Genomic DNA, 18115 nt, shown 5'->3' with positions numbered 1-18115 from the left:
CCGTTGGCACACTTTTGCATTGTTTTTGCTTTTATATTTATGCACACACACATACACTGACACTTACGTAAATTATTTAAATTCTTGACGCTGCCAAGGAGCCGCTATTTAAAGTTAAATATGCTTTTTGTTTGCTTTCGTATAATTATTAAACTTTCTTTCGTTGCGCGATGAATTTGCGGCCGCGCGCTGCGACGTTCGCTGGCCAACTAACCAGCCTGCTGCCCCGTTTGCTGCTAGAAATGGCCACTCCACTCCACTACACACTCTCTTAGTTACGCACTCTCACTCTCCCGCTCTTGCGCTCCAAACTCTACACACACACTTCACTCCACGCGCAGCCGCTGTGTGTGTGCATTTGCAACTGCGCAGTCGGCTTAGCCCTTTACTTATTTTTTTTTGGCGAGAGTGGGAGAGAACTCAAGACCTTCAGCTGCAGTCGTAGGTCATCGCGTGTTTTGCTTTTAACCGTTAGGCTGTGCAACTTAAATGGGCAATTGCTTCCTGCGCTTTGACGTGTTTGCCGGCACGTAGTCAACACAAAATGCTTTCACTCTCTTACTATTTAAGCGACAGTCGCCTGCCAAAAAGTGCGTACACCAGTGGCGCAATTTGTGGGTCAACCTGATTATCATAATCAGCAGCAGTGCTGACATAGTAGCTTATTTCAAGCTAGAGTTAGCATAGAATTCAAGTTTAAATAATTCGACAGTCAAGAGTCACAAAAAATCAATTACTTGCATATAGAATTTTACAGTTGCTAAGTACTAAAAACTCTATATAAGCCATATATATGACTCAGCATGTTCTTTAATATTTTTACAGGTGGCTGCTGTGGCTCTACGAAGAAGCGCACCATAGTCGGCGGCTGGGCATGGGCCTGGTGGTTGGTAACAGATGTGCAACGTCTCTCTTTAAACGTAATGACTCTTAATCCGATGTGCGAGAATGTGGAGACCGCTCAGGGTGTACCGTTAACAGTTACCGGTGTGGCTCAATGCAAGATTATGAAGGTATGTTTTGGATTTGAAAACTGAACTAAGCGCAAAACTCTGCTTAGCTTTTGATCACTATAAAAAATTTTAGCAAACAATATACTGTACTTAACGTTTTCAAATCTCTTTCGTTCATAATAATAATAATAATAATATTATATTATAGTACATGCTCGTATCTAGCGATTATAGAAATATATCTATAACTAAATTCTAGTATTTGATGCTTGCCTTTGAGTTATTTAGTCTCAAATTGAAATATCTATATGTATATTGATCTATCGCATGCAAATATATCTGAACTTTGGCTTGAAATTCCCAATTAATAATTCTCCATATCTTGTTTATTTCCCTATATATGCAATTTCTTATGTGTTTTATTTCCGAGTACTGTACATTTTGATTTCCTTTCGTTGATTTTCGATTTCCACAAGCAACACTTAAATTGATTACTTATTTAGCCTTGCAAGCGCCTTAGAACTGATCCAACAAAAGTAAGTGTAGCTCTCTCCCGGAGCTCTAGCTCTCTATCTCAAATAACGGTTTCAAATTCAAGCACCTAGCAGCTTTATAATTTTCCAAAAATTGATCAAAGCACCTCTGTGTATTACAATCTCAACTCAAGTAGGTTTCTATTCTCTCACTCTCGCCTTATCTATCACACACAATTTCATTATCAACTACAGCAGTTACGCCATCTGTTGTTGTAATTGTTTCCACAATCAACCCAATCATTAACATTAACATTTATGTTCTTCTTTCTTTATATAATTAATTCATTTCATTGTTGCAGTCATCTTCGTATAAAAATAAAGATTACTCTAATGACGAGGTATGTCGATTCAGTTCAAATTTTATATTATTTTCTAGCGGCTGCTTATGGGCTTTTGTATTGGTTTGTTTTACAGTTTTTCGCGCCTACTTTATTTGTTTCATCAACTCAAATCTATTTTGTACTAATTTTGCTCTTTTATTGTTGCTGTAGCGGTTCTGCTCTGTAAATTTATCACTCACACACACACACACACACACATACACCAACACACACAAACCTGCAGTACGGCTCACATTGGTGAAATTACACCAATGAATTCACCAACACTCGCTGCTGCAAGCTGGAATTCAAAATGAATTTATTGTTGAATTCATTCGTATGAAATCTCACCAACAACACATTGGTGAAATTACACCAATCACCTATGAACCAATCACGCACTGCCCCAAGCTGGAATTCATTGTTGTTGTTGCTTTTCATTGTAAAAAATCTCACCAACAATTTCACCAATGACTGATTGCCGTACTGCAGTGAATTTAATCTCAACACTTTAAGCTTGTAGTTTAGTTCTAGTTTAATATGTATAAACTGCAAATACATGCATAGACATAAAAATACAGTTGGAAATTTGTTGACATTTGTGTTTTCTTAACGTTTTTTCTCTACTCTTTCTTTTACTACCACTACCAACCATTTACTACCCTGCGCTCGATCGTTCTCAACTCAACTTCAATCAACTCGACTCATCAACTGAATCCGCAAAAACTAAACAAAACCAATTTGTATATGATATAACAAAAAAAAAACTCAAAATTGTATCGAAACTACATAAATCATTTTTGTATCTGTGTGTGTGTGTGTGTGTGCCATAAAATTAATCGTATTTACATATAAATAAATATATATATTATATATGTTTTTGGCTATGGCTATGGCTTGGATATGTCGCTGTGCTGGGCTGATCTCTCCCTATCTGTATAACTCTGTGTGCTGCGTGTTCGAATCAACAATTAATCAATCAATCAATAACATATATATATATATATATATATATATATCCATCAAACCAACAACAAAATAACAAACAATAACAACACATACATTTAACCAATCAAACACTCACACACACACACATACACTAACACTTCTAACACTAACACACTTTACACAGATGATGAATGTTTATTATTTTCATCATCAGGCCGATGAGCTGCTGGGCACCGCCAGCGAACAATTTCTGGGCAAGAGCGTCAAGGAGATTAAGCAAACCATTTTGCAAACCCTTGAAGGACACTTGCGCGCCATATTGGGTAAGTTGGCATTAACATAAGTCAATACTTTTGGTCTTTGGCTGCATTTGCTGCATACAAATAAAAGCTTCAATAAAATGTTTTCAAATTAAATATAGATAAAAAAACATCAAACACAATTACAACTTTGTCAATTCCTAATACGTAAGGTTCATTTATTCTACTATAACTTCAACTTATTGCTGATATTGCTAATCTTTGCCCGGATCGATAATATCTTTCAATTTGTACGAATGGATAGGTTTTTAAATTACCGCATTATTATTATATAAAAATAATTGAGTATACATTTTTTAATGACTTCCGTAAATTCCAAAGATGATTACACAGATAGTTAAAAATATGCCCCTAGGTCAACACTTACAAATTTAAGTATTCGACTTAGCGCATTTAATAAAGATTAAATCTGTTTTAGAATGAGAGACTATAACATATAAGACTAAGATTTGAAGAACCTTTTAGCTATAACAGCAGTAGACTAGTTCAGAGCTGTAAATTATCGTATGGTATATGATTATATAGAGTACAAATATTGGGCTAATTGCTGCAAGACACTCAATGTAGAGTAAGAATGGCTATATAGCGATTACTATAGTTCAGTAAGAGTTACAAACAAATCTTGAACTTAGATTTTAGACACTCTTTAGACTCTAAGACTGATTGAGAGTAATCGCAGCTTTTCAACGAGCTTAAAGACAGAGCAGAGTCATAAGTGGTGCACACTAGATATTCTAATAAATACAGTGTTCGCCCCCCTAAATGACATTCTGGGCTACGCCCCATAAGCAAAACTAACTGTGCTTTTCATGCCCCACATTACTGAATGCGAAATCGTTTGGGGTTTTTTGTATTTATAAGAGCTCAAGGCTGTTTCTACTTTGTCTAGATTAAACCTTGTTTGTCAATTGGCCATTTAAATTAAACTAGACTTGAGCACACTTTAATGGGTGCATTGAACCAACAATAAAGCAAACGCTAGAGCTGCGACTTTATATGCATAATTGCTTGTTAGTTATAGCTCGAGACACACACAGAAAGACAAACTTGTAGTTGTAATTTAATGAAATGAATGAACGTGTACGACAATCGTTAGGGCTGGTCGGTCGGTCGGTCGTTATATCTGAATCTCAAGGCGTTTTGCCATATTGTTGCGGCTTGAAGCTTTGCAGTCATGTCTACTGTCTGTTCAGTTGTAATTGCGACGGAACAGACAGCAGTCGCAAATAGTTTTCCCGCCCCGATAGAAATTTAATCGCGTGTGAACTCAAACACTTTGTGTGGGGGCCGGGGCTGGGGCTGGTCTTCAACTTGACCTTGTAGTACGGCATACACTTGAGCTCGGTGACGTTGGAGGCGAAGATAAGACCTATCTATTGATAGCGCACTGCGACGTTAGCAGTGACGTCAGCTGCGAGCTTTTCACATTTAATTAAACTTGTAAAAAATTAGTTGATGGTTTGGTTTAAATAAAAACCAGCACGACCAGTCGCGCGTTCGCCAGTTGAGCGATAGGTTTTTAGTTGGTTTGTTGTCATGTCTGTTGTTTGGCTGGGCACTTTTAAGGTGGCCATGATATTAGGCGTCACCTGTTTGGTGGTAAGACGGTAAGCTCAAGCAACCTCCCCACCCCACCAACCTCCATTGATTACAAATTTAGAACTTTTATTGATTTTCGGTTTTGTCGCTCTGTCGCTTTGCAGGAACTCTTACAGTCGAAGAGGTTTACAAAGACCGCGACCAATTCGCTGCGCTGGTGCGCGAGGTGGCCGCCCCTGATGTTGGTCGCATGGGCATCGAGATACTCTCGTTCACCATCAAGGATGTCTACGATGATGTCCAGTACTTGGCCTCGTTGGGCAAGGCCCAGACGGCGGTGGTGAAGCGCGATGCCGACGCGGGCGTGGCCGAGGCCAATCGTGATGCGGGCATACGCGAGGCGGAGTGCGAGAAGAGCGCCATGGATGTCAAGTACTCCACTGACACCAAAATCGAGGATAATACGCGCATGTTCAAGCTGCAGAAGGCGAACTTTGATCAGGAGATTAATACGGCCAAGGCCGAGTCGCAGCTCGCCTATGAACTGCAGGCGGCAAAGATTCGCCAGAAGATACGTAACGAGGAGATTCAAATCGATGTTGTCGAGCGACGCAAACAAATCGAGATTGAGTCACAGGAAGTCCAGCGCAAGGATCGTGAGCTCATTGGCACCGTCAAGCTGCCGGCCGAGGCTGAGGCCTATCGCGTGCAGACCATTGCCCAGGGCAAGCAGTAAGTAGCAAACGAAACTTATATCGCTATCGATAGTATCGATAACAAAGCAATACGTAGAGCAACTAACAATTGTGCTGTAACTAGTTTAGTTTCTTTCTTTCATATCAGTTGCCTTTTCATGTTCAGCATAGATTGAAATCGATAGTATCGATAGATACCCTTTAATTACTGCAATCAGTAATCAATTGACAACTGCTAAAAATTTATAAGCAATATTTTAGTAATGAAACAATTATAAACTATAACAAATATTTATTGAATTTATTGTAGCGTAGACTTTCATATCAGTTTCTCTTCATATTTGCATCAATATGTATTGCAATCGATAGTCAAGCGCAATCGACATAATTGATTAATTACAGAATAGAGTCTACCTTTTGCAATCGATACTATCGCTAAGCATGTTATAAGCGCAATCGATACAATCGATGCCATGCTTAGACTTATTCTATAATTTAAGACTTGGCTTTGCAACTCGCTACCAATAGTTTATAATTTAGTTTCAGCGCAGAGTTTCCCTTTTGCAATCGAGACTATCGATAAGCATGTATTAAGCGCAATCGTTGCCATGCAGGCTCATTCTATTGAATTTTGAACTCTCTACTAAGCTAAGCTCTAACTCCATTTCAGATGCCAGACCATTGAGGGCGCCCGTGCCGAGGCGGAGCGCATACGCAAGATCGGCGCTGCAGAGGCGCACGCCATCGAGCTGGTGGGCAAGGCGGAGGCGGAACGCATGCGCATGAAGGCAAATGTCTATAAGCAGTACGGCGACGCTGCCATCATGAACATTGTGCTCGAGTCACTGCCCAAGGTAAGTTCCCCCATATAATATTAAAGGCAAACACTCACCTGCTTCTCCCTCTTGCATAGATTGCTGCTGAGGTGGCCGCTCCGTTGGCCAAGACGGATGAGATTGTCTTGATTGGCGGCAACGATAATGTGACCAACGATGTGACGCGTCTGGTGGCGCAACTGCCGCCGTCGATTAATGCGCTAACGGGCGTCGATCTGTCCAAGGTGCTGGCGAAAATACCCGGCGCCAAGGCGTGAAATCTGCTGGAATGGGATGTGCAACAAATGGCGGCGATGATGACGAACAACGTAACGTAACGTAAAATGAAAAACGGAATTGTAACTGTAATTGATGGGAGAAATGAGAGAAATGAAAGCGAGCGCTGTATAACGAAAATGACAGAGATGGCCTGACAGTGAAAGCGAGATAGTGACAGTGACAGAGACAGAGACAAAACGCAAGAAAGAAAGAGAGAGAGAGAGAGAGAGAGAGCGAGCAGGCGAGCGAGCAAGCAAATCGAACACAGCATCATCATCAAAAAATTAAAAAAAAAGGAAACGAACGATAATCTTTATATATATTTATATATATATATAGCAAAATGTACTCCGATATTATGTGTATGTGTGTGTGCATTGTGTGTATGTGTAAATCACACACACACAAACGCACGCATTTGCGCACAAAAAAAAACTCACATTTTGTGGCCTTTTTCTCGATTAGTAAGCAAGCAAAGAATATAACAAAATAATTATATATGTATAAAAAATCAGATCTGTGCTGATTCATATGCAATTTTCTCAATGTGCTTGCTGCCATAGATTTTATACCAAAAAATCAAATTAAAATACACAGCACAGATCTTAAAAAGTAAAAAAAAAAACTTAATTAAAATTGCAATGTTGATGTAGCAACTATTAAAAATAACTAAAAAGCGCAGCAGGCATTTGGCTAGAGAGCTTTTGGTACAGTCACGCGCACAAATAAACGCAAATTGTCATGTTTTTATATCAAAATTCAGACTACAGTGCCAAATGCCAGGCAACTTACAAAAAAATCAAATCAAACAGACGACACTTTGTTTCTATATAAAGTTTATAAATTCTAATTCTTGCTCTCAGACCGCTGCTCTTCCACACACACACACACACAGACAGACAGACAGATCGTTCGCATTTATAACTGTATATTTCTATATATACATATGTCTTATATTTGTAACTATTATTATTGTACTCACTACTTTTTTTAAACTATTTTGTTTGTGTTTTGTTCTAGTTTTTTTTTTATATATGCGCACTTGTTTAGTTTATAGTTCAAATAATGTAACAAAAAGAATTCTATGCAATTTAAATTTAGTTAAAGCAATTTCTAAAATTTAATTTGTCAGCTTAAAAACTATATCCTCAAGATATAGCTAATTTTGTTTTGAACTTTTGTAACTGTTTCTAGTATAATTCACTATTAAAATGAAAAAACAATTTCTTGCTGCCCTTAAACAAATGCATTTGTCTAGCAACTGAAACTTAAACTTAAACACAACTATATACAAAAAAAAAACCAAAAAACAAAAAAAAAAAAATACTATATTTTTTTTCTATTGTATGTATAAACAATAAAACATAAATTTAAAATGCAGCCGAGCGAGTTGATTAACAAGTGCAAGAGAAACTAAATAAATCGAATCTACATTTTTGTGTATTTTGTCGTAAATAAATTGATATAAATAAAGAAAATCTATAAAATATAAATAACTTACAATATATTTAATGGGAATTGGTTGCTAATGATAATGATAATGATAATAATAGTTATACCTATGTTTTGGTCAATTAGTTTTTATTATAAAAAACATCAGATACATCAGTTTATAACATACATATAAATATAGATATATAGCATAACATATATAGACTTAACTTAGCCTTAAGAATTTATTCAAAGTATAGACGTATTATAGACAAATACGCTTCGTCAGTTATCAAATAGGTGTAGTTGGGGTTTCTTTTTTTTTATGATTATAAACTATAGTAAAGATTGTTTGGGAATAGGTACACGCAATCCTAAGCTAGCTTAACGACTATGGACCAATCGAGCCTACGATTCTAAGTCTAAATGCAAAATGCGTACTATGCATTTGTAGAAAAAAAAAAACAAAAAAAATTGCATTTGTTTATCAACAAAAGGAGCTTAGCTATACTTACAAACAAGTGTGAGGGGGGAGGTGTGGGAGCGTGGCGACTTTTGCTCAGTCCGAATACTTTGCCTTGAGATCCTTGCGCATAATTTTGCCTGTCGGATTCTTGGGCACCTCATCCACAAAGATGACGCCACCCTCAAGTTTCTTATAATGCGCCACACGCTCGGCCACATAGTTGGCAATCTCTTCGGCTGTGGCCTTTTCATTCTGACGCAGAACGACCAAAGCACGCGGCGCTTCGCCGTTTAGCTCATGCGGAATGCCAAAGACGGCAGCTTCCAGCACTTTGGGATGATCCCGCAGCACTGCCTCCAGCTCAGCGGGCGGCACTTGAAAGCCCTTGACCTTGATCAGCTCCTTCATGCGATCGGTTATATAGAATAGACCATCCTCATCGAAGTAGGCCACATCGCCAGTGCGCAGCCAGCCGCCCGGATAGAAGGTCAACTCATTGGCCTCCTCATTGTTCAAATAGCCGGACATGACCTGCGGCCCACGCACACAAAATTCGCCAGTGCTGCCGGCGCCCACGCCCTTGCTGTCGCCGCCATCCAGTGGCACAATCTTGGCCTCCGTGCTGCCAGGCAAGACGCCGCAAGAGGCGTAGCGCGTGTTGCCCTCGGCCGTCATTAGCACCACCGGTGAAGCCTCCGTCATGCCATAGCCCTGCATAAAACGCACGCGCGGGAATCTGTAAGCAAATGGCAAAAGTTTTAGTTCAAGTTCAAGTGAGAGTTGTCAGTAGGGCATGTGACTTGCTTTTGTAGAAAACGCTCCACATCCTGCTGGCCAATGGGCGCAGCGCCAGTCATAACAACACGCAGCGATGGGCAAAGCTCCGGCGTTAGCTTGGGATTGTTTAGCATGAAGAGCGCTGGAGAAGATTGCAACGTTATTAATATTCATTTTCTTTATTTAGATCTGTTACCTATGGGCGGCACCAGATTGAGTATGCTGCCCTGGTAGTGATCCAGCGACTTGATAAAATCATCTGGCTTGAACGCTGGCATCGTCGCCAGCCGACAGCCCAGACTCAGCTTCGATAGCATCACCACAGTCAGCCCATAAATGTGGAAGAATGGCAGCACCGCCGGCAGCGTATCCTGGAACACCAGCGAATCAATGGGCAGAGCACCCGCCACCTGCTCACAGTTGCTGCCAATGTTATTGTGGGACAAGACGACGCCCTTGGGCAGCCCAGTGGTGCCCGAGCTGAACGGCAGGAAGACCATATCCGTGCCACTGGCATCCTTTGGCACACTCAGCTCATCGTAGCGCACATTCTCGGTGCTAATCAGATCCATGAAGTCAATGGCGCCCGCTGGCAGCGACTCCTGCGCCGTGCTCCGCACCACGGCAATTGGTATTTGCTTCTTGGTCAGCTGGCAAGCCTCACGCAGCGTATTGAAGCCACCCACGCTGCCCACCAGGAACTTGGCCTCGCTAAAGTTTAGCTGACGTGCAATTTCCTCTGCGGCGAAGAATAGAGAGAAGAGAATTAATTTCAGATTTCATATTTACAGAGCAAATAATTGGCAAATTCTTAGTTTATTCTAGATATATAATATAACCTAAACCTAAACCTAGAGCTCGCCTATTAACATTTACATAAGTATTAAAATTATTTTTATAAAAAAAAAAATTTAAATTGTTGCAAGCTTCAAGTTGCTTGTAAATAAAAAGATTTAATTAGAAATATTTATGTTATGCACCAGTTGAAAGTCAGGCACATTACGCATTATGAAACTTTGTATAAATAATAAATAAAGTATCGACTCAGCTGCTCAGTCTGATCAATAATATAAATACTTTATCCGATCTAGCAAAGCTAACTAAATTATAAGACATTTTGCTGTACAGACTCTAATTGTCTTATTTTTATCTAACTTTTCTCTTACAAAGATTAGCAAATTAACATAGCTTAGCCTTATTATCCGTTCTAGTATCATAACTATATACTTTTCATATAGCATTCTTTATCTTTAGACTTTAGATACAAATAAAGATTAATGCGCCCTGCTTTATAAACTTTATTACACTCTCCTGATAAGCCCAACACACTTGTTTACCATTGAGATTAGTCTATCTGCTCACCTGCGGTGTAAACCGGATTGATTGTGGTCACGGCTAGGCCAGCCTCAATGGCGCCCAGTGCGGCGATCGGATACTCCGGCATATTGGGCAGACATATGGCCAGCACATCGGGCTTGGCCAACTTAAACTTGGTCTGCAGCCTTACGGCAAGAGCGGCGCTTGCATCGCGCATCTGGGCAAATGTATACTGGCGATCGGTGATAACGCAGACCTGCAAATGAATATAACAAAAAAAAAAATTAGTGAAATGTAGACACTTTAAATATAATTTAATTAATAACAGAACTAATAACTCACAGCTTAGCAAGTCAAGTCGCTTGTTATTTGCTAAAAATTATATTAATTAAATTAATTGTTGCCATTAATTTACATTAGTCAAAATGAAAACATTTTGACATTTTTTGTTAGCAATATATGCAATATATAGTAACTGGATTTTGAAGAATTTTAGCTTTGCTTACTATCAACATATTCATTATAAATGTATAAATTCACTTAGTGTGCAGCACTTCAAATAAATTGTTAAAATAAATGGAAAATGTTTGCTTTAATCTTTTAAATTTATTTGCGCAAAAACAAAAATTACAGTTAAGTTAAATAAATCGCTTGTTACTAAAATATGTCAAGGTTAGTAAGTTGCTTGTTTAAAGCTAGTTTAATTTAATAATAGAGGATGTCGCCACAACTTAAAAAATTTAAATAAAAATATATAAATAAAATTTAAGAGCAAATCGCATCAAACTTGTTTTGTTTTAATCATAAAAAAAAAACAATCTTTAAATACATTTTTTATATTTTTAATTCAATATTTTGAAACTCAAATTCGCAAAGATTTTGGCTAGCCTTTGATGTCAGATAGCGCTTGGACCAATTTGTTTTTAGGGTACACCCTGTATATATGCAAATGAAATGATTTGTGCAAAACAATATCCGAAATTTGCGCACCCTTTGAGCAAATTCAAAAGTTCACTAGCTCCAGCAGCCCCGTAATTTGCATGAAGTGGGAAACTTTAAAGATCGCAAGCATTACCGTTGCTAATTTAAATGGCAATGAAAATAACAATTTAACAACAATTTACATGCATACATGAATACAAAAATATAAATAATGCGCAACATTTGAAAAAACGGCAGCTTATACGTGAAAACAAGCATTACATGTAGGCAGAAATGTATGCACAAATATTTAAATTGACATTAAATATAAAATTAGCAAATTATAAACAAAGCGGTCAAGAGTCCGCGTAAACAAGCGCCTATACTATAAGCAAATTGCTAAAATTTATTTAAAAGCGTAAAATAATAAAAAATAATAAGAGCAAATAATAAATAATTTGGAGCATTTGACGGCGCTCAGCGTGTTCCGCTCATCAAGTGGCGACAACGAGACCACTGATCAAAGTTCAGTGGGGCAAAGTACAAAGTCTGCAAGAGTCTCAAAACAGAGAGGCGTGTACACTAGTAAATATGTATGTGTGTGTGTGTGTGTGTGTATGTGTGTCGCTCTCCATCGTTTGTTGACTTTTTTTTCGTTGCTTCCAAAGCAAGAGAAACCGGCTCGCGGCTCCCCCGCTCTCTGCTTGAGGCCGTGGCCGAGGCCAGGCCCACAAAATAATACGAATAACAACAACAAAAGAAAACAAAAACAACAGCAGCAGCAGCAGCAGCATAATGTGCTTATGTATGTGCGTAAGTATTTGTGCGTAAATTATTTGCCGGCAGCCTCAACAATCACCGAATTAGCTAATAAACATTTCTATTTATGATCGTATTTTTTTATGTATGTGTGTGCATATATGTGGCTATTATTTGGCAATTAAAACCAAATTATGCTAAATTACTGCGTCAGAAAGACAAAAAAAGGGAGAGTAAAAATAATTTAAAGCGCTCTTCGCTCTCTTCACACGCTGCTGCTTGTAAGATTGAACAGTGCTGCGCATAATTATGTGCATAAAATATGTTTAATTTATGCAAGTAAAGTTTTATTTAATTTATAGCGCTGAACATGTAATACAAATTTGTTTAAAATTAATTAATTTACATTGAACACAAGCCTAAAAACACATGATTAGAATAAAGACTTATAATGATTACGTTGCCTGAATAAAATAATTAAAAAATGCACATACTATATTTATTTACATATAAAAAAATGATAGGCATTGATTAGCATTAATTGAATATTTATAATATACTTGAATATGCAAATACTGATTGCATTTAATAGCAAAATTAAGTAAAAACAGGTACAAAATTTAAAATTTTGTTTCCTGACTGCTTTTATAATTTTAAAATAATAATCATAAATTTTATAGTTTTAGCAAAAAAAAAAAAAGACAAGCTATACAAAATTTGATAACAATAAAACAAAACGATCAAAGTTTATAAATATACTCAAGCAGATTTTGTTAACTGCCTGTCAGTTAAAATATACTTTATACTTTATTTTAGTAATGTTTAAGATTTGGTTTGCGCAAATACTTTTGGCTGGCATTTTATGTAATATTGCAACTGATTTTATCATCACTTGAGTAATTTCTTAACTGCACATGCAATCAAGCATACATATACATATGTATGTAACTGTACGTATGTGTGTATGTATGAACGTGAGCAAAGCAAGTTTTTAGTTTTGTTTTCATTTACGCTTTGTTTTGTCTAACTGGAAATTGGCATTCAATTGGCGCAAGTCGCACTTTGCACCTACACACACATACATACAAACATACGTATATACAGGCAATGCATTTAATTGCATTTAATTCAAGACACTTACACTTACACACCCACATTGTTTACCGGCATTGCTCAGTTACTGCTGCACATACGTACATATATATGTTTGCACATGTGTAATTTAGATAGAGCAGCGCGCCCGTTATGCCCCCGCTTATTGCACAATTGCTGGCAATATAAATTTTAAATACATAGTATATAACATTTGTACTTTGATTTTGTCAGCAAACCAACAACCGTAATAGTGAAAACTAAAAAGTGTCAACAAATCCGCCAGAGGGCGCTCGAAAACGAAAGCAAAGAAGCGGCGGCAACTGCTGTGGGCAAAGCGTGGGCGACGTCAATGCATTTTGGGCTATTTTTATACCCAATGCATGCGCACTCTCTCTCTTGATCCACTCTCGCTCTCGCCTTGCTCTCTCTCCCACGCTTGCTTTGCTTTATTGCTTTTGATTTTGTTTGCCTGCTTGGGCTGTCAGTTATTTTATTTTTGCATGTTTTATGTGCTATTGTTAGGCTTAACAAAGCTTTGCGACGCACATCAATTATACTTTGCCGCTCTCCCGCTCTCGCTCTCCCCCTGCCCCACTCAATCTGTCAGAATGCTTATCAGCTTTGTAGGCAATTTGATGCCATGACTTGAACTTGAGCGGCGCATACAGTTCGCACTGACTAAAAATGTTAGTAGTAAAAGTTAGTAGTAAGCTCCATATAGTATGAACGTAAATTTTTGCTCGTTATCTGGCGCTTATCAGCTTTATCAACATTTTAAATACAGCGAATATGAAGTCATGTTCACTTATCGGTGCGTACATACTTAAGCCTCATTACTTTTACCCATAGAAATCAATGACCCATATACTCCAACCCCATATGTCTGGAAATTCCCAAAGACTTATCAGTTATATGTACATATATGTACATACATATGTCGTACAAATAGCAATGATTTTTGCAAATTGCAGTTGGTGGCTCGTGATCCGCAACTCTTATACTTCTGATAATATTTTTGAAGAGCATTGGCTGGCATAATTGGCATAGGTTCAGGTTCAACGAACAGCCATAAACAACAAAGCGAAAAAAATTTTAAAAGACAGACAGAGAGAGAAAGAGCAGCAATAATAGTATGTGATAACAAATGAATATGGGTGAAGGTATTATCTGGGGTTAGGGTTAATATATGGCAGTGTTTAGTGTGCGGTTCAAATTTCAATAGTTCCAATCGATTAAGTCCCGAAACTAGTTGCTATACAACAAATGTACAGTTTCAAAGTTGTTGATTTGATTTATATAAAAATAAAAATTAAAACAAGTTTCTGCTTCGTTCACTTACCGCTGCAGTTTTGTTTTCCCATTTCTTAAAGTCGCGCCAGACATATTCATGCAACGGTACATTGGGCACCTTGACGGGCTCATAGGGCGAGGTCTTGTAGTAGCCCTCGACGGGACTGTAGAGCAGACACTTGTCGCGCTCTCCAATGCTTGGGGCATGCTCAACGCTGGCCGTGTTCCTCTGCTGCCAACTGGTGGCTATGGAGCGCGTGGCGGCGACAGAGCGCTGGCGTAGGCGTAAGCTGACGGCTGCAGCAGATACGAGGGACATGTTTGCAAAACGGGTTCTCTTTTTCCAATTGAAATTGCACTTGAACGATTCACTTTGTTACACACGCACTTTGATTTGAATTTTATTCGCGTTTACTTTATGGCTATTTGGTTTTCTTTTTAAGCGTCGGTGGGCTGGCTGGCTGGCTGGCTCTCTTCTCTCTCTATGTGTAAGTCTGCACGTCTGTTAGTTTGAAGCGCTGGGACACGACTGCCACCAGTTGGCGTCACAGCAGCAAACGTAGCCGGCTATAGGCATACAGAGATCGCGTTGGTGTTTGCGTCGGCAGCGGCGTCGCATGCAGTGTGTGGTTATTGCGCTTGTCGTTTTCACTTTGCGCTCGCTCTCGCTCTTTTACACATGTACATGTGCTCAGTGCGTTATTTTTGTCGTTGCGCAGCAATAACAACAACCACACTAACTGACGCTGACGCTGGCTCTGGCTCCCTCGTGTGTAAAGTAAACTGTAAAGTTTATGATCTCTGCTTTGCGCTGCTGCTGCTCTCAATGTTGGCGCTCTCTCGCTGCTTTCGGAGTTGGGTTGCATACAGTTACATGCAAAATTTAATTTTAAGCAAGCAGCGTTGTTTATATTTTTGATTTGCGCATCTGTATAAAGTAAATTAAAAACAATGAGCATGAATATGCATGTATACCGATTTATGTGCATGCAATTAATTGCCATATTTTTTAGTTTAGTCAACTAGTAAGAGCTGTTTGCGTTTTAGAAATGTTTGTGTACAGTGCACACATTCAAAGTAAAGTCAAGTCGTTCTCAATCGCAATTGTTTTGCTTTTGCTTTTGGCACTGTGACACCAACTGATTAGTTTGATAAGCTAAATATTTAATGGCCTTGTTTAGCACTTTCTACTTAGTACATACCACTGTTCGTTGTCTTTTGTATAATTTGGCAGAGGGAGCATGACTTGCATGACTGCTTATCAAATTTTATTTGAATAGGCTTAAAAATTATTATTATTAGCTCTGTATACATTTAATAACTGATTGCATTGGCTAGTATTAATAAAAATACGCTTGCACATTATCAAAATCAAGTCGAGTATATGATGCATGCATACCACTGTAGGCATTTGTGTACGCATATGTAGATATGTTTGTATTGAAACCTGACCTGAGTTGGGCCTGAAACTAAGCGCAGTCAGGGCATTCAACTTTTGGAGCTTGGGTAAAATGAGGCATGTGGCAGTGGCGGTAGCAGATACCACATGCGGATCGTGCATTTTATTATAAACATTTAAATGCCAGTCCAAATACAAATACAAAAATGCCTTTGCACGCGCACACTTGGCGGCTCAGCAGTAGCTCAAGGCCAGCCCTTAAAGTATTCGCCTCCCGTACCCCCCTTTTAATTCGCAGCTGTACATTTAATCTGTGTGTTTGCATTTTTGTTACGCTTTGCTCTCTCTTTCTCTCGCTGTCTCAAACAGTTTCTCTACTTTGCCATAAGTTTTATTCAACAGCAAGCTAAAATATAAACTAATACTTTTTCCATATAATTTCAGCGCAGTGTCTGTGACTAACTATGAAACTGATTGTACATAGGCATAGAACTTGTGACAAATTTCTTTTTTGTACAAAAAATAGATAAGACTAGCACTTAGACTACAAGCTGAAATAGTTTTTATCAAACATAGTTTTGGTTATACTACATACACAATTTCACAATTTTATTTGGTTTCATATGATTGCAAGCCAAACAATGAACTTTTGACCACGGTAAGGGTTAGCTCATTGCTCTCAAGCATCGCTTTGCTTTAACTGTTTAACACAGTGTGATTGAAAGTTAAGTTTAATGTACTTGTCAACAAACTAATGCAAATTCAAAGCGATACAATCAATAGTAAACCACGGTAAGCGCTAGAGCATTGCTCTTCTTTGATATAACTGTTTAAACAATGTGTAATTGCAAGTTCAATTTGAAGTGTCAACAAAGCAATAAAAATTCAAGCCATTCAAACAGCTTTTTACCACGGTAAACGCTAGCGCTGCAGTTCTCTTCATCTCTTTGCTCTAACTGTTTAAAAGTGTGTAATTGAGAATTAATTTCAATTGTCAACAAACCAATGCAAATTCACATGATTACAAACAACTTTTGACCACGGTAAACGCTAGCGCTGCAGCTCTCTTTGACTTTTTTATTTTTGAACTCTTTTACGCTCTGCTTTGGTAAGAGCAAACAAAGTGCGTGGTTATTTTACTTTGGTCAAGAGACAGCTGCTTACTTTCTTGTTGTTGCGCTCAACTGTGTATTGTGAACTTTGGACTCAGCTCCAGCGCTCATCTAAATTTTTTAACTTGTGTCCGATTTCAGCGCATTGCAGCAGCTACAACAACCACAAAGAGTAAGAGCAACAACAACAACAATAAAATAAATAGTAATACGAGTCAAAAGGGAACCAGTTTGACTTGCTTAACGTTGTTTTGATTTTATTTATACAGCCTTTTGGTTACTGTTGCCATTTCATATGTTATACTAGATGATGTTTATATATAGACACAAACACAGTTACAGTTACATATAGATTATTTTAATGTTGTTTGATTTGCGGCGTAATTGTTTTTAAATAATTTATTAAGGCTGCTACTTTTCTGTATAACAGGCCACAGGTTTGACACACACACACACACATATACAAACTTGGGTACACATACGCACATGCGTAAATCTGGCGGGTAAAAATTCTAAGCGCTAAATGCGGCGTAGCTTGTTGTCTTCTTACGTTTGGCTTGGAACTGTGGGCCATGCTTGTTGTTTTGAAGTTCAGGGGGTAGTTCAAAAACCTACCCGGATATCCCAAATGGGGGTTGGGCGCTGGCAGTGGGTTTGGCACGCAGACGCCGATTGAAAGTCAGCACTAGATGGCGCTGCTGTGCTGAAGCTTTAAATGGTTGTAAGACCAGAGTGGCTGAGCTTAAAGCTGGCAAAGGAAACTTTGTCAGCTGTTCCTGCAAGTCTACAAACCAAACGCGCGTAAGTGCGAAAGAGAGAGCAGGCAAGCGCGCGTAAGAGAGAGAGAGACAGCGCAACTGTGAGTGAGCCAAAGAGACTGTTGGACGCCGTTGAAGCTCCTAGCGAACTCGTAGTCTACTTATAGGTGCGTAGCCGCGCGCAACAACGACGCATGAACAAAAACTGTGAACAAACAAAAATATTCTCATAAATTTCTAAAATCAAAACTAATAACTTTTGTGTTTGACAACTCATTTTTGTTTTTTGCGGTGGTTTATTTTTTTTATGTGAAAACAAAACATAAGACATAACATAAGTGTATGCCAAACAAAAAGAAAAAAGAGAAGAAACGAAAGTATAAAT

The 18115-nt window shown here is 38.4% G+C and overlaps 2 protein-coding genes across 7 annotated transcripts in view; one reads left to right on the top strand and one right to left on the bottom strand.

Annotated features, from left to right (window-relative positions):
• The window catches only part of LOC108606250 (flotillin-2), a 94989-nt gene extending 88300 nt beyond the window's left edge, over nt 1-6689 (top strand). For 2 of the 6 annotated variants that reach the window (XM_017996195.1, XM_017996196.1), the window contains exons 3-8: nt 826-1013; nt 1789-1827; nt 2972-3080; nt 4781-5348; nt 5982-6165; nt 6225-6689. In XM_017996195.1, coding sequence (XP_017851684.1) covers nt 826-1013; nt 1789-1827; nt 2972-3080; nt 4781-5348; nt 5982-6165; nt 6225-6404 — 1268 coding nt within the window. In that variant the 3' untranslated portion in view covers nt 6405-6689. Of the gene's footprint in view, nt 1-825; nt 1014-1788; nt 1828-2941; nt 3081-4554; nt 4685-4760; nt 5349-5981; nt 6166-6224 lie in introns of those variants that run through there. The other 4 variants (XM_017996198.1, XM_017996197.1, XM_017996200.2 and 1 more) reach the window with 4 other exon arrangements.
• Nucleotides 6690-8162: 1473 nt separating this feature from the next.
• On the bottom strand, nt 8163-15002 carry LOC108607090 (probable 4-coumarate--CoA ligase 3). Its single transcript, XM_017997715.1, has 5 exons — nt 14511-15002; nt 10442-10652; nt 9276-9818; nt 9107-9221; nt 8163-9038 (listed from the first exon to the last, which is right to left on the bottom strand). The coding sequence occupies exons 1-5, from the start codon at nt 14778-14780 to the stop codon at nt 8396-8398; spliced, it is 1782 nt and encodes a 593-aa protein (XP_017853204.1). The 5' UTR covers nt 14781-15002; the 3' UTR covers nt 8163-8395.
• Nucleotides 15003-18115: the final 3113 nt, after the last annotated feature.

The sequence above is a fragment of the Drosophila busckii genome, chromosome X, assembly GCF_011750605.1.
Source record: "Drosophila busckii strain San Diego stock center, stock number 13000-0081.31 chromosome X, ASM1175060v1, whole genome shotgun sequence".
NCBI lineage: Eukaryota > Metazoa > Arthropoda > Insecta > Diptera > Drosophilidae > Drosophila > Drosophila busckii.
Note: the sequence above shows the minus strand (reverse complement) of the source record. Positions and strands in the feature narration are given on the sequence as shown.

What these genes read in the sequence shown, in the direction of transcription:
- LOC108607090 (XM_017997715.1), bottom strand. Translation starts at nt 14,780, where the DNA reads ATGTCCCTCGTATCTGCTGCAGCCGTCAGCTTACGCCTACGCCAGCGC. An exon ending in GGGAAAACAAAACTGCAGCG is followed by an intron (nt 10,653 to 14,510) that starts GTAAGTGAACGA and finishes ATTCATTTGCAG; the next exon opens with GTCTGCGTTATCACCGATCG. An exon ending in CAATCCGGTTTACACCGCAG is followed by an intron (nt 9,819 to 10,441) that starts GTGAGCAGATAG and finishes TCTTCGCCGCAG; the next exon opens with AGGAAATTGCACGTCAGCTA.